This window comes from Spodoptera frugiperda, chromosome 11, assembly GCF_023101765.2.
Source record: "Spodoptera frugiperda isolate SF20-4 chromosome 11, AGI-APGP_CSIRO_Sfru_2.0, whole genome shotgun sequence".
In the NCBI taxonomy this organism is placed as follows: Eukaryota; Metazoa; Arthropoda; class Insecta; order Lepidoptera; family Noctuidae; genus Spodoptera; species Spodoptera frugiperda.
In genome coordinates, this window is record NC_064222.1 from 8096171 (window position 1) to 8111200 (window position 15030).

The 15030-nt window shown below is 36.1% G+C and overlaps 2 protein-coding genes across 2 annotated transcripts; one reads left to right on the forward strand and one right to left on the reverse strand.

Annotated features, from left to right (window-relative positions):
- Positions 1-321: 321 nt before the first annotated feature.
- LOC118274947 (N-glycosylase/DNA lyase) lies at positions 322-5063 on the forward strand. The gene is made up of 6 exons (XM_035592750.2): positions 322-500; positions 697-1050; positions 1399-1510; positions 2303-2473; positions 4370-4564; positions 4961-5063. The coding sequence occupies exons 1-6, from the start codon at positions 424-426 to the stop codon at positions 5045-5047; spliced, it is 996 nt and encodes a 331-aa protein (XP_035448643.2). The 5' UTR covers positions 322-423; the 3' UTR covers positions 5048-5063.
- Positions 5064-5102: 39 nt separating this feature from the next.
- On the reverse strand, positions 5103-13800 carry LOC118274946 (N-chimaerin). Its single transcript, XM_050696803.1, has 8 exons — positions 13614-13800; positions 13338-13539; positions 12367-12597; positions 11802-12037; positions 10475-10726; positions 9888-10019; positions 9363-9468; positions 5103-8750 (listed from the first exon to the last, which is right to left on the reverse strand). Exons 1-8 carry the CDS (start codon positions 13645-13647, stop codon positions 8582-8584), a joined length of 1362 nt encoding a protein of 453 aa, XP_050552760.1. The 5' UTR covers positions 13648-13800; the 3' UTR covers positions 5103-8581.
- Positions 13801-15030: the final 1230 nt, after the last annotated feature.

Below are 15030 nucleotides of genomic sequence, written 5' to 3' on the forward strand. Positions count from 1 at the left end.
ATAATAAATAGTAATTATATTTATTAAATATATTATTTTACTTAAAACCTACAAATTCTTGATAAAGTTTCTCTTTTTAAAGAAAATGAAAGTAGTATGGGGTCCAGCTAAAGTATTTCGTTTTCCTTAAGTTCGATACCCATACGCAATAATTATTTTTGTATCAACTTTTTATGAAGAAAAAGAAAAAAAAAACGAAGAAAAATAAGTTTTCTTTGATTTAACATCAATGTTGCCAGGATCAATAATATTTCATCAAGAAAAGTAATTTTCAGAACGAATAATAAAATGTCAAATTTAAAACTGTCATCCATCTGTCAAGTTACGCGCCAAACTGCCAAACAGATGTTTTGGTTTGGTAAATTGGTTTATTTTGTGAAAATAAAAACGATTTATAAATGAAATTAAATACATACAGTAAAGATGACTTGGAATAAGTTGTTATGTAACATTCGGGAGCTACAATTAGTGGGCACTTTGTCTGGAGGTCAAAGTTTTAGGTGAGTTTTGATTACACTAAAAATAAATCAATTTCGCATAAAGCCGACGACTTTCGGCGTGGTATTTTAATTTTAATTAATTAAAATCATTCTTTGAATGTAGAACAATACGTTGATCTTAGTTTAATAAATAATTTATCGATTTTTCTTTCACAATTACAATTAATAACCAATTCTTGTATTCTTCTTACTTTAGATGGAAACAAAACAAAGACAGCAACGAATGGATTGGCGTTTACTCAAAAACAGTTTGGAAATTACGAGAAAATGATGACCACCTACAATACCAAGTCATTGGCTCTTTACACACTTCAAAAAAGGAACAGATTAAAAATAAAAAGAGCAAAAAGGTTGATGTAGACTTTGACAAACTCCTTGAAGATTATTTTAGGTTGGATACGAATTTAGGGGAATATTATAAGGAGTGGTCGGAGAAGGATGCTCTGTTTCAGAAGGCTTGCCAACAGTTCTATGGGATCAGAATGCTGCGGCAAGAGCCAGTGGAGAACCTATTCTCATTTATTTGTAGTCAAAATAATCACATATCAAGGTATATTGTCAAGCTAATTAATGACTTAAGACATTGTAATAAATTCCAATTTACTATAGCAACATCACATTCATATTATAATCATTACGGCACGTAATGCCACTATACAATGTACACCCACTTTTTGCCATTTGTTTTATAAGTCTGAGGTGATCCTATTGCCATATACTGGGCACAATTCCAGACTCCGTACTACTACTGAGAAATTTTCGACATACCGAAAAAAGGCTAGCATTACTTTGCTTGACCTGAGAATCGAACCCTCGACCCTTTGTCTGGCAGTCGCACTTGCAGCCACTCGACCAATGAGGCAGTCTCCAATTTAATAATAGCAGCATATTGTTTTAGAATATCTACAATGGTAGAAAAGTTATGCACTCATTATGGAGAGAAAATATGTGAATATGAAGGTGATACATACTATGCATTCCCAGAGGTTGAGAAACTCGCTTTACCAGAGGTAAGTAAGGTTTTAATAGAGGAAGATATTCAGAACAGAGTGATTGTATTTTAAAATTGAAGCATTTGTTAAATCAATGTAGGGCACTAGATATTTTTGATACAGTCTATGAAAGTACTTTGATAAACCTGAATCTTTCAACTAGAATCTCAAACCAACTTAGAGTACAAATTATGGCAAACCTTATTTGTGTGTGACAACCATTGCGTGTAACATATCAAACCTTTAACCACCTGTGTCACACATATTTCCGTGTCCCTGGCACTCATGACATATCACTTCAACAGAGAACATTCTTGATTTTTTCAATTCTAACTATTCACACTATGTTTCTCCTTATTTAGTGTAGATATATATATTTTTTTTTCGATTTTTAGCTGAGCTTGGGGCATGGTAATTGAATTTAACTGGGCGCTTAAAGGCTTTGAAGCCCATAGTTCAGCAGTGGATTGTCACTGTTAAATACTCATATAACATGCATTTAAGTCTTTGACTGCCAATAGAAAACTTTTGAAGGCAAATCCTCTGCTAATGTCGGTCACCGGTGACCACCACAGCTTTCAATCTAATCTAAACTAATATTGTAAAGCTGAAGACTTTGTTTGTTTGAACGCGCTAATCTCCGGAACTACTGGTACGATTTGAATAATTCTTTTTGTGTTGGGTAGTGCATATATCGAGGAAGGCTATAAAACATCTCACTATAACCAATAGGAGCCAAGCAGAGCGGGTGAAACCGCGCGGAAGTAGCTAGGTTCTTATAAGTCTTTTTAAACTATGTTCATATTACAGGTGGAATCAGAGCTTAGAAACTTGGGTTTTGGATACAGAGCCAAGTTCATTCAGAAGTCAGCTGCCCAGATAGTGGAGTGGGGTGGAGTGAAGTGGTTCAACAGCTTACAAGACATGAAGTATAAGGATGCTAAAGTGGAACTCATGAAACTACATGGAATCGGACCTAAGGTAACTTCGTCCATCCAGATTTCCACCAGACAAAAAAAAATGTTTAGGTTAGGTTTGCGTTAGGTTAGGTTTAGGTTTGGGTTATGGTAAGGTTTTTTTTTAATTAAACTACTACCGCGGGCAAAATCGTCCGCGCTCTTTTTTACATGTTGTTTATTTGTTTACATTTCTTCAATATACTTATTAATATCGTGCCCTCACTCGACACGTCTCAAACTATACTTAATATCTATGAGTCCTTTTGCTCAGTATACTCATTATAATTTTTTTTTAGGATAGGATAGGATTGGGTTAGGTTAGGTTTAGCTTAGGTTTGGGTTGGGTTAGGTTAGGTTAGGTTTAGGTTTGCGTTAGGTAAGGTTTGTGTTATGTTTGGGGTAGGGTTAGGTTTAGGTGAGTTAGGTAAGCCTAACCTAAACCTAACCTAAACCTAACCTAAACCTAACCTAAACCTAACCTAAACCTAACCTAAACCTAACCTAAACCTAACCTAAACCTAACCTAAACCTAACCTAAACCTAACCTAAACCTAACCTAAACCTAACCTAAACCTAACCTAAACCTAACCTAAACCTAACCTAAACCTAACCTAAACCTAACCTAAACCTAACCTAAACCTAACCTAAACCTAACCTAAACCTAACCTAAACCTAACCTAAACCTAACCTAAACCTAACCTAAACCTAACCTAAACCTAACCTAAACCTAACCTAAACCTAACCTAAACCTAACCTAAACCTAACCTAAACCTAACCTAAACCTAACCTAAACCTAACCTAAACCTAACCTAAACCTAACCTAAACCTAAACCTAAACCTAAACCTAACCTAAACCTAACCTAAACTTAACCTAAACCTAACCTAAACCTAACCTAAACCTAACCTTAACCTAACCTAAACCAAATCTAATGTTTTTTTTTGTTCGGGGGCAATATTTTTTTTCTGCGACATCACGTCCTCGCAGAAGGACACTACCGCGTCCTACGACTCCGCGCTGTCGACCATCTTGCGTACGACAGCCGAAAACCAAATCTAACTTAACCTAACGTAGACCAAACCTTTTTTCTTTTCGGGGTTAAATCCTGACGTTCTTTTTCGGCCCGGGGAAAGGCGACTCTTACCGGCTAATACTCACAAATTCTTCCGCAGCCCCACATCACATTTTGTTTTTATTGTGTGTTGATCTCTGTTTCAAATGTTTTGTTTTAAAGCCAGTGAAGGGATCCCTTCTTTTTGTAAATTGTTCTTTGTCCTAATATACTTCGGCATAACGATTTTGACACAATTTGTTTTGGCATAATAATACTTCAGCTTACTTTTTAGGCATACATTTTATGTTGGCATAATCATCTTAAAGACTCATTTGGCATGGCATAATTTTGATTCGCATAACGTTAGTAGGCCTAGTGACTATTCGCATAACATAATCGTACTCCATATAATGTAATCCTGATCAAACCAATTTACTATAGTTTCAAGTAAATATCCAGATTTATTATTTTGATATATATTTACATTTTCTCATTGGCCGGCAAACTTTTAGAAAACGCCAAAAATATTTTTTTTATATATCCCCCGTCACCGCCGCCCATGGACACTTGAAACACCAGAAGGCTTATAAGTGCGTTGCCGGCTTTTTGGGGGTTAGGAATTTAAGGCTTGTTGTTCAGGAATCGGGGATTGGGAAGATTGGAAAGGGGGGAATTGAGCCTCCGCTAACCTCACTCACACAACGAAACACAACGCAAGCGTTGTTTCACGTCGGTTATCTGTGAGGCCGTGGTATCACTCCGGTCGAGCCGGCCCATTCGTGCCGAAGCAAAAAGTGCAAATCTTTGTCCAACTAGCGAATTAAAATCAAAATAAATTCTAATTACTATGCTTTTCATCTCCTCAGGTAGCAGACTGCATATGCCTGATGTCGTTAAACCACTTGGAAGCGCTGCCAGTAGACACGCATGTGTATCAGATCGCCGCACAGAACTACCTCCCACATTTGAGAGGAAAGAAGAGTGTCACTGAAAAGATGTACACAGAAATTGGAGACCACTTCAGGAGTTTGTACGGAGACATGGCGGGATGGGCGCATACTGTAAGTTCCAAAAAGTGCATGTAATTTTAAGGTTTGAGGATAGATTGACATTTTCTATAAATTACATGTTTGTCTCTATAAATGGATGCATATCTTCTCTATATAAAAATCAATTGCTGTTCGTTGGTCTCGCGAAAACTGGAGATCGGCTGAACCGATTTAGTTAATTTTGGTCTTGAATTAGTTGTGGAAGTCCAGGGAAGGTTTAAAAGTTGGCGACAAAATGTTTGAGGCGATACGAAGTTTGCTGGGTCAGCTAGTTTTAAATTTTAGCATAAGAATATCTGCCATACCCCTTCGTGGATAAAAGGAGTGAAGATACAGACAACATAGTCAACATTTGTAACTCACTATTTTAAAGTATTCAATAATTAACTTTATGCCTTTATTTTTCAGGTACTGTTTTGTGCAGACTTAAAGAAATTCCAACAGACAGATAATGAAGACACTGATGCACCTAAACCTAAGAAGAAAAGAAAATAAATTGTGATATTAATTATTATATTTACAATTAAATAAATGTAATAAAACAACAAAATAATTTGATCTAATCTCTTTTATTTACTAATGCGATTATTTTATGGTTAAATACAAAAGTATAAAAAAGAATACATTTTTTTATTCAGAGGCCCTTTTTCTACAAACAATGAGATTATTCAATTTTGGTCCAACATTAGTTTGGTAATGAAATAAATATCACCATATAGTTTTTAAAGTAAATTGATAGGTAAGTTAGTATAGTCGAATTATTTATTTTAAAACTAGCTTCTGCTAGCGGTTTCGTCCGCATTCCCGTGGGATAAAGTATCCTATGTGTTATTCCAGACCATAATCTACCCCTGTTACAAATTTCATCCCGATCTCTTCAGCCGTTTTGACGTGATTGATTAACAAACATACACACAAACAAACTTTGGTATTTATAATATTATAGTAAGCAGATACGTCATAATTTCGTATGAATCTGTGATTTGTCATATGTATAAAAATACGATATAAATAAATGTACAAAATTGGTTAATACGACATTATTTCACAATAATACAAGTGATAGATTTATGCAAGCAAAATCTGCTTGGTAAGGCTTAGTATGACACGAGACCGCGTTCTGCGCTCTCATTGGCCGGCTCTGAATGAACCAACCATAGGTGGAGTGACGATATCCGCAAGGTGGCTGGTAGTGGTTGGATGCGTAGAGCTGAAGATCGAGCTCAGTGGCGTGCCATTGGAGAGGCCTATGTCCGGCAGTGGACGAGAACAGGCTGATGATGATGATGAATAAATTAACCAATCAGAGCGTTGAACGCAATCTTGTAAAACGTAAAACAAACACGTACAGTAAAATGGGGTGAATAGGGATCGAGAGGTGAATAGGGACAGAAGAGGGGTGAATAGATACTATGAAGAATTTCCCTGTACCTATTCACCTCTCGATCCCTATTCACCCCATTTTGGTACTATATTTTTTTTAACCTATCAGACCTAGATTTTTTTGGTAATCTCGACATTAAAAATGTTAAAATGATCAATTCCCGTTTCATTTTCTCAAAAAGTGTCCTAAAACTATAACATGTATTCATGTATACAAAGCCAAATTAATTGAAGACTTAAACTAATTCATAATTTCTCTTGCATTCAATTTCTTAAAAAACTGTTCAGCAATTTATGAGTATAAGTCTAACTGCCGTACTCAGAGTCATTTAATGGTTACTTAACCCAGTCCATTTCCGGAGCTGCGGACTACCTAGCGGGTTTACCGGGGCTACGGCTCAAAAAGCAGGAGAAGGAACGGGGTGGTTTTTAGTCAGTAAGAGTCTGACACTCCCTCTCGCCTCGCTCAAGGCGGGAGAAGTCATTGGATGATTTTCCCCCTCAAAAAAAAAAACAGTCCATTAAGGTCCATTCCACTAAGGAATAGTTTAAGTAATCATTAAATGTCTCTAAGTACGGCAGTAACAAACACACTTTCTACTAAAAAAAAATATTAAGGACCTCATTCCTACAATACGTTTTGGTTACAAACAACTTATATTTAATTAACTACACAACCTGGAATGGTAGAAAAAGATATTCTTTTTGAAAGACCAAAGTTCCAATTATCACATGGTTTTAAATATAAAAGATAAATAATTATAATTATGTATATGTATATTGCACTTATATATAACTTATTTACTAATTTGTGAGATTTATTTTAATGAGTTTTGTGCCTCATTTTGAGTCTTTAATCTTAAGTAAATGCTTGTAGTCCAGTCATTTGGTAGTTTTACCTGGAAAGTTTTTATTTACCAAATGACTGGACTATTGCGAGATTTAGCTTTTTTTATACCACGACGGTGGCAAGAAAGCACATGGCCTTCCCTGATGGTAAGTGGTTACCGTGGCCTATGAACGCTTGCAACACTTGGGGCATTACATGCTGTTTCTAATACGGCTACCGTATTTTTGCATATCAGAACCTTTACTATGAGTTTGAAGCAATAGTATTTGTCGATAGTCGCTAGCGACGACGTAAATTTGAACATGTGGAACTAAAATTTGCCATAAAAAAAAATCGTCGTTAGCGACTATCGCCAAATACTATTGCTTCAAACTCATGGTAGAGGTACAGATGGCGCAAATGTACTTAGAAGTACTTTTTATCCAATCATTAAAGCTGTCAAATATTGATCGTCCAATGGTGTAACACTAGCCAATTTCCTATTGGATGAAGAACAAGAGATTCACATTCACTAGCACCGTAGGTGAGCCGTATTGAAAATTATAAAATTATAAAAAAAAAATACAAAAATTAGGAACAAATGCATGGTAATGTGTGTGGCTACAAAAAAATCAGTAAATAAACTTGTTCTTATTGTACTACATCTACAAATAATAGGGTTGTATATATAAAATCAGTCTACATTAGTAGCATAAACTGTTACAACTATTTTTCGAATGTAACTGTTACTAGGAGATGGCGGGACGAACTTTACACCTACGACAAGGATTGGCCGCAGAAAGCTTTGCACAGAGAGGAGTGAAAGGAGGGTAGGGAGGCCTTTGCCCTGCAGTGGGACGACCATGCCTAAATAAATAACTGTTACCAGCAAAACCTGATTTTAGGACTAACTAGTTTGGTCTAGGGGCCATCCAATAATTACGTCACACGTTAAGGGGGGGAGGGGGTCGGCGAAGTGTGACTTTATGTGACAAGGGGGCAGGAGGCGTCTTAAATTTCGTGACGTCACATTTCAATTATCATAATTTAACTGTTAAAACACGAACTTGGAACTATTATCGAAAAACTCAAAAAAATCTAGATGTGACGTCACACTAGGCCCCTTCCATTCACACTAGGAAGGGGGAGGTTTCACAAATGTGACCAATTGTGACAAGGACGGGAGGGGGGGTCAAAAATATGAATACCCCCTAGGCTAAACTAGTTGAAACTGAAGATAGGGCAAAGAGACTTAGTAGTCGGATAGGTTCGAATGGAACGTGCGTAGCAAAGTGTAGCTTCCATCACGTCTTACTTTAACTTATAATTCTTATGTTACAGGGTTATAATATGTATTAGGATGATAGTGTTTGATATTGAACCGTATAGATATGTAACAACGTTTTAAAGTTGTATGTACCAACATTTCTTCACATATTTCACCAAAAGCAGAGTTGTAACTCTCTTGAGACACACATTCATTGTGTTGTTCGACTTTACTACGATGAGGTACCTCCGTCTACTTTCAAACTACAGCAGGGGCCTACACAGAACTGACGTGGTAAGCATCACGTTGCCAACTGACGCCCGAATACTCGAACGCTACTCAATTTTAAGTTGTACTTAAATATCGTGCTATCTCTGTCATTTTATAAAGAATTGATAGTGACAGAACTACATTTGAGAGCGTCTTAAAATTGAGTAGCGTTTGAGTATTCGGGCATGAGACATTTTCACTTAAATATGGGCCCTGTAGTGGCTTGAAACTGATCGGGGTACCTCGTTAACATAATTAAATCAAAGTTTGAATTCAAAATTCACTTGTTACCGTAGTATATTTGCGGGCAGTGTTCGATCAATACTTGTAGGGCGCGGATCTCGAACGCTAGGTCTGTGATGGCGGGCGGCGTGGCGACCAACGTCGGGGCGAACACTGTACTCAAGTTGTGAGCGCTCATTTTGTTCACGTCTGCTAGTTGGGATACTCTGGAAAATGGAGTATCAAGTTTGTGTATTACATATTGTTTAAACGTACTCCACCACGACAGCGGTCGTACATAATTATGCCTATATGTAGGTGTCTATATATGAACCTTTTGTATAGTCACTTGCGTTTTTAACTAATAAACATTTGAAGTGCCCACGCGTAGTTTCAATGTGAATGCACATTACATAGTCCAAACAAAAATCATCCTTATCGCCGTGATCAGATATTGAACCTTATACGTTTGTAAATAAAGTCTAAATTCCGTTGGAGTAGCTTTGACGTGATATTATCTAAAATTGTATAATCATAAGTAGCATTAACTCGCGTGAAGTTTACAGGAAAAGGAGCATGTCAGTCAGTCAGTCAGTAAATCCTTCTTACTATTTTGTATGCAAAATATCAAGAAAATAGGCTAGTTTCTTACGAGTAAAATTCAATACTTTTTATCGAAACGTAAAATACGATATTATTCTATACATAATGCTTTAATGATGCGTAAAATAGCAAAGCTTTTTCTAGAAAAAACTTTACACTGAATAAAAGTGTCAATGAAACTGTGATTATATTATTGTATTGAAAAGTCAAAATAATTTATTTTTGACAAATTTTACCTGTGTAAGTGTTGCACCATGTACTGCAGACAGTTGAAGTGTGCGGGCGGGAGGGAGTCCAGGCATTCCCTCAGCGAGGTAATCTGCTGCGCTTGCGTTTTCATCTCTGAAAACAAAATAGATTTTTTGATTATCTATTTAAGGCAAATCCTCCGCTAACGTCGGTCACCGGTGACCACCACGGTATTCAATGTGTTAAGAATCTAAGTCCGTTTCCACCAGTGCTAAGCTATGTGTACCAATGAATAGGATTGGTGGAAGCCAAACGCATCCACAGCAACGTAGCATAGCACATTTCTGGTGGAAAAGTATCCTTAATGCAGAAAGCCGGAGGCCCAATTACACCCTTCCCAATCTTCTCGTTTCCCCAACAATCCTTAAATTCCTAACCCCCAAAAGACCGGCAACACACTTGTAACGCCTCTAGTGTTTCGGATGTCCATTGGACGTCCGGCGGCGATTGCTTACCATCAGGTGATCCGTCAGGTCGTTTACCGGCTTATTACATAAAAAAATAATACTTACGTATAGCCTGCACTAGTTTGGGATGCACCTCGTACGTGATCAGCGGTACCGGCAGCAGTCGCAGGTACAGCTTCAGTGTACCGGCCACCACGTTGATGTTGCTGTACACGCTCAAATCTGCTGCCTCGCCGTCTGAGAGTGAAACATATTGGTATATTTTAAAATTAAACTATATTGGCTATTTAAAAAAAATGAGTGGTCGTATTTGTGAATGTGATGTATCAATGTTGCCAGTTTCCAGAGAAAAAGTATTGCAAGCTTTAAATTAAAATCCTACCATATACATAGATACATAAATTAAATGTTTGAATAAAGTCGGCCAGCAAACAAAAGGCAATAAAACGACACATTCGTTGTACTTATTCTCTCACATTATGAATCCCTAACATGGCTTGAAATCAATCGACTTACATCGTTAAACTAAATCGTAGCATTTCATTTTATACATCATCATCATCATTATCAGCCGAGAGACATCCACTGCTGAACAAAGGCCTCCCCCTTAGTCCTCCACGTAGAACGACAAGCCGCTAATTCGGCCGCATAAATGCCGCTGCATCCGCTGGCTCATTTAATTTGATACATACCTCGATCAAAAGCCAGTTTCAAAGCTTCAATTTCATCAGCGAATCCCGACACCCTATATATCCCCTCTGAGTCCATCCCCCGATCTTCTATCTCATTCACACACTTCTTAACGACGAATGGCAACGTACTAGAGTGGGCGTTGAGTAACGTAGTCAGATCTATACCAAAGACGCCTCGTAATTTCTTTAGATCCGGAACACAGTGATTTGGGACCCGCTCTGAACATTTCGAGTGTGCTATGAAGCCGCAGTCTGCAAATAAAATAAAATAAAATATGTAGTTTAGGGAACAGTGAGTAAAGTTTCCTAAGAAAAGGAGGATCCTCCGACTAGGCAAGGTGATCGCGGCTGGCGGGCTTTCTGTCCAACAGTTGTTCGTTGGAATTTTAGACATATTAGACACGAAATTGTAAATATTAGGGAAATATTAGACACGTATTGTTTAATTTTGTCATATAAGATAACAATAGTTAGATAACACGAATCAAAGTGTAAGAATGGGAGCAAATACGTCATTTCTACGTATAAAATGTGTCTAGAAGTGACGTCACACAATATTTCAAATGGATATAAGAATCTTTGAAAATATTTGTTTCCGAAAGAAAATAAAAAATACGAGTCTAATATTTTAAAATAATCTACAAGACACTACAGGACATTAAAATATAAATGAGTCATCCAAACTATTGTGAGATTTTTCCAACCACGACACGTTGTACAGCGGTCAGTTGCCCAGCCACTGAGCCTATTTTTAATCTACAAGGTAAAATACCATCAAATAAGTTTCTATTATTGAATTATTGTCTCTCATAATTATTTTGAACAAAACTATTTTCCTTATACTTATCTATACTATTAGTATATATTAATATACTAATATTCTAATATAAACATATAAAGCTGAAGTTTTTTTTTGTTTGTTTGAACGCGCTAATCTTCGGAACTACTTGTCTGATTTGAATAATTATTTTTGTGTTGGATAGTGCATTTATTGACGAAGGCGGTAGGTTGTGTATAACATTATGGTACGATCAATAGCAGCCGAGTAGAGCAGGTGAAACCGCACGAAAATAAATATTATTTATTTAACTTTGCAAAAATACTTAAGTAAAGAATATTAATTTTTTGCAAATTGGTAACAAGATAACACTTTTAATGCACTCCCGCACGAAGCAGCTCTTTATGTGATCCATAAATTGTTATTTCGGGTCTGGGTGTCATTTATATATAAAATTGTATGTTTGTAAACGCACCTACAAGACACTATACAGGAGAAAATCCTAATTAGGGCCAACAATTTTAAAAGAAAAACATAAATTAATATTACCTTCACATTTAACACCTTGTGCCGTAAAGCCCCATAGGAAGTTAGCGCACAATTCGCACCAATTCAGTCCTTTAAACGTATGTACTTTGAACGTATGTGACTTTGAGTACTTCATGACTAAAGGATTGTCTTCTATGGAGGGTGTGAGATCAAACGGAGGTTTCTTCAGTCCATCCGTGTCGGTTATAGCTTTGTTTTCAGTCTTCATTATAATTGGGCTCGAGTTGTTTGACGCTCTGTAATCGAAAATTAATTAACAGTTTTTTTAAGGGAGTCCGGAAATGGAGGAAGTCCTTTGGCAATTGGAAAGTTAATGAGCTATACCTTCAACAAATGCAGTCTATTTCATTATCTCTATATATAAAAATCAATTGCTGTTAGTTTTTTCGATAATTTCTCTGTAGTAGCACGGAGTGCTTTCTCTGTAGTCTTATACATGTATAAGGTATAAGAACATTTATTAAATATTATTTTACTCAAGAACTACTAGAGCAATTTATCAAATGAGAGTCTCTATAAATAAAATGTTTCAGGAACCGATTGAAAAACAAAATCTGACACTTACTGCTGCATTCTTGACAATGTATTAAGTTTCCGTCTGTTTAGTGTAACATACGGACTCTCCGGGTAGCTCGCTCGTGAGTTGATCATTTCAACGATATGGTGAGCCTTCAATTCCATGTGACATGTGACAAGCCCGTCCGCAACCAGCTCGTAAATAGTTTCATACCGTTTCGTGCCAATGTAGTGTGAGCCATCGTAATATAGTTTGTAGTGATGGATTTTGTCATCGAACCTGAAATATTATTGTGTTTTTATGAAATAGGTCAAAATCAAATCATTTATTTCATAATATATAGAATAGAATAACGCATTACTTTGCGCAAATCTATGCTACTCTTAGAATACAATAGTTGAAATACATCTACAAGTGGAATGAAAACTAAAAGTGTATGTATTGTTAGTTATTTATTTCAATTAAACCATTTTTATTTTAAATCTTTTTTTGTAATGGGGGGCACCATTACAAAGATTAGAATTTTTCTTTGACACCGAGACCCAGAAAAACAATCTGTTGTTCCGTACGGGAATCAAACCAGTTGCCCAGCCACTGCTCCAACTGTCCAGTCATATGGACTCCAACCATAAAAGGTACTTTTGAAATGTCAAGAAATAAATAATAGTCTCTCTATCAGCGAAGCTAGATGCTTGTTTCAAAGTGTAGTTTTGTAATGTAATTTAAAATCAGTTATCAGTTGGATAACTTTTGATAAATAATGCATTAAGTATTGATTTTTTATGATAGATTGCTGTGTGAGCATTTTCTTTTTTATTTATTTGGATGAAACAAACACAGATAATTAAAGTGTTTATAGATACAATTACTGTTGTAAAACTCATTGAATCTATGTTAGTATAATGAGAATAATAAACCTGTGGTTAAGTTATTTGAAACAATACACAATGAAGTTTAAGTATATAATTACTACAAATGATGAGAAGTAATAGTATAAAACTTACTTAACCAATACTTACTTTAAAGTTAACGTATAGAAATCGTTATTCTGACTTCCTTTTCTAATAAGAAAGGCGCCATTCGGCTCATTTTCAAGGATTGCCGTCGCTTCCTTATGACTCATTACACCGTGGTATTCACGGCCATAAAACTCTGGTCTGTCCTCTAAATTATCGCAAACCACACGCTTAGGCTTCGGAGCCTCCATCTGTATTCGATATACTAGAAAAAAAGTCATAAATACATACTTTGTATTCACTAGAAAGTAATTACAAATCGTTAGGCTATAAACTCACGTTCCGGTTTCCAAATGTTTTTCAGGTTCTCCATTTTTATTAGTTTGTTTACGTTGGATTCAGGTATCGATGCCACAATTTTATTATTCGTCAGTATGTCAAGGTATTTAGGAAATAGTCGCCTTTATTAGGAATTAATTGGAAACTGAAACGTAAACAAAACTTGCGTTGCGGTTTGACATTGACGTTTGATTACAGTCACAGTCAATATTTCTTTTTTTATGATTGGATCTGTCAGGACTTTGCGTTTAGTTTCGACTATCCGGCTAATGATACAGTTTGTCAAGAAATATTTTTTTAACATAAGATCATAAGTGGATTTTTTTGAATAAAAGTAATTAATTGTTTAAATCTACAAATAATGGGTATGACTTAATATATACGACTTAATACTGTATTTCCACCACCTGTGTACATTATGGATGCAATAATTATTAGAATACGTGAATACTATTGTACTTACTTTGTAACTAATGTAGAACCTGTATTCAGCAGAAAAATATTTGTACGCTTTTGTAGACTCTGGGGTGGGCATGAAACAGACATTCTCAGTTTCACCCTAACCACCCTTTATTTTAGTCAGGTGAAGCGGAATATAATTAAACCAAATTAGATACATAATAGAAAATTAACAAAACCCTTTTAAAAATCAGTAATATCCTAAAATAGAAACACCAAATACGGAAGGAACCAACATTAATTTAATTTTATCTCCGTGTTTGTAGAGATTAGGCGTCTAAAATGGTGGTACCATGATAAATAACCTAGGAAGTTCAGATTTAACCATTTTATCGCAACAGAAGGGCTCTGTTCGTAATTGCCCTTGATTTTGATAATTAAGGAGATTAATGTAACATTCGCCATTGACCTACAGCTACAATTATATTTATTAATCACGATAGGGGTTCAAACGAGCGTTTTATTTAAATATATACGTCATTTATTAAATTAACTTTATTTTCAGTAGTTGTTAGCTGATTTTGTTTCGATTTTCAATATTTAAACATATGTAGTCAATAATTTAAAAGTACCTACGTAGTATGTAATAGGTACCTACCTAATGGAAGTCCTGGTAGTAGGTACTACCATGTAATGTAGTTATTTAACAAAGGCTATTGCAGAATACTATTGTAGACTCAGTCCTATGTTTTTTTTGAGGGGGTAAAATCATCCAATGACTTCTTTCGCCCTGAGCGAGGCGAAAGAAAGTTTTAGACTCTTACTGACTAAAACCCAAACCCGTTCCTACTCCTGCTTTTCGAGCCGGAGCCCCGGTAAGCCCGCCAGGTAGTCCGTAGCTCCGGATCAGGCATCAGCCCTACTGGGCCCCATCATCCCTGGGGCCGTGTTTAGCACACAAACTTGCACACGACAAACACTTAGAAATATAACGGAACATAGATTTCTATAGCTGTGG

Bases quoted from the DNA above. Each gene is read 5' to 3' on its own strand.
- LOC118274947 (XM_035592750.2), top strand. From the start codon at position 424: ATGACTTGGAATAAGTTGTTATGTAACATTCGGGAGCTACAATTAGTG. The intron at 501-696 runs GTGAGTTTTGAT...TTCTTACTTTAG, and splicing joins TCTGGAGGTCAAAGTTTTAG to ATGGAAACAAAACAAAGACA. The intron at 1,051-1,398 runs GTATATTGTCAA...ATATTGTTTTAG, and splicing joins CAAAATAATCACATATCAAG to AATATCTACAATGGTAGAAA.
- LOC118274946 (XM_050696803.1), bottom strand. From the start codon at position 13,647: ATGGAGAACCTGAAAAACATTTGGAAACCGGAAC. The intron at 12,598-13,337 runs GTAAGTATTGGT...ATAATATTTCAG, and splicing joins TTCTATACGTTAACTTTAAA to GTTCGATGACAAAATCCATC. The intron at 9,469-9,887 runs GTAAGTATTATT...TTTTGTTTTCAG, and splicing joins CAAACTAGTGCAGGCTATAC to AGATGAAAACGCAAGCGCAG.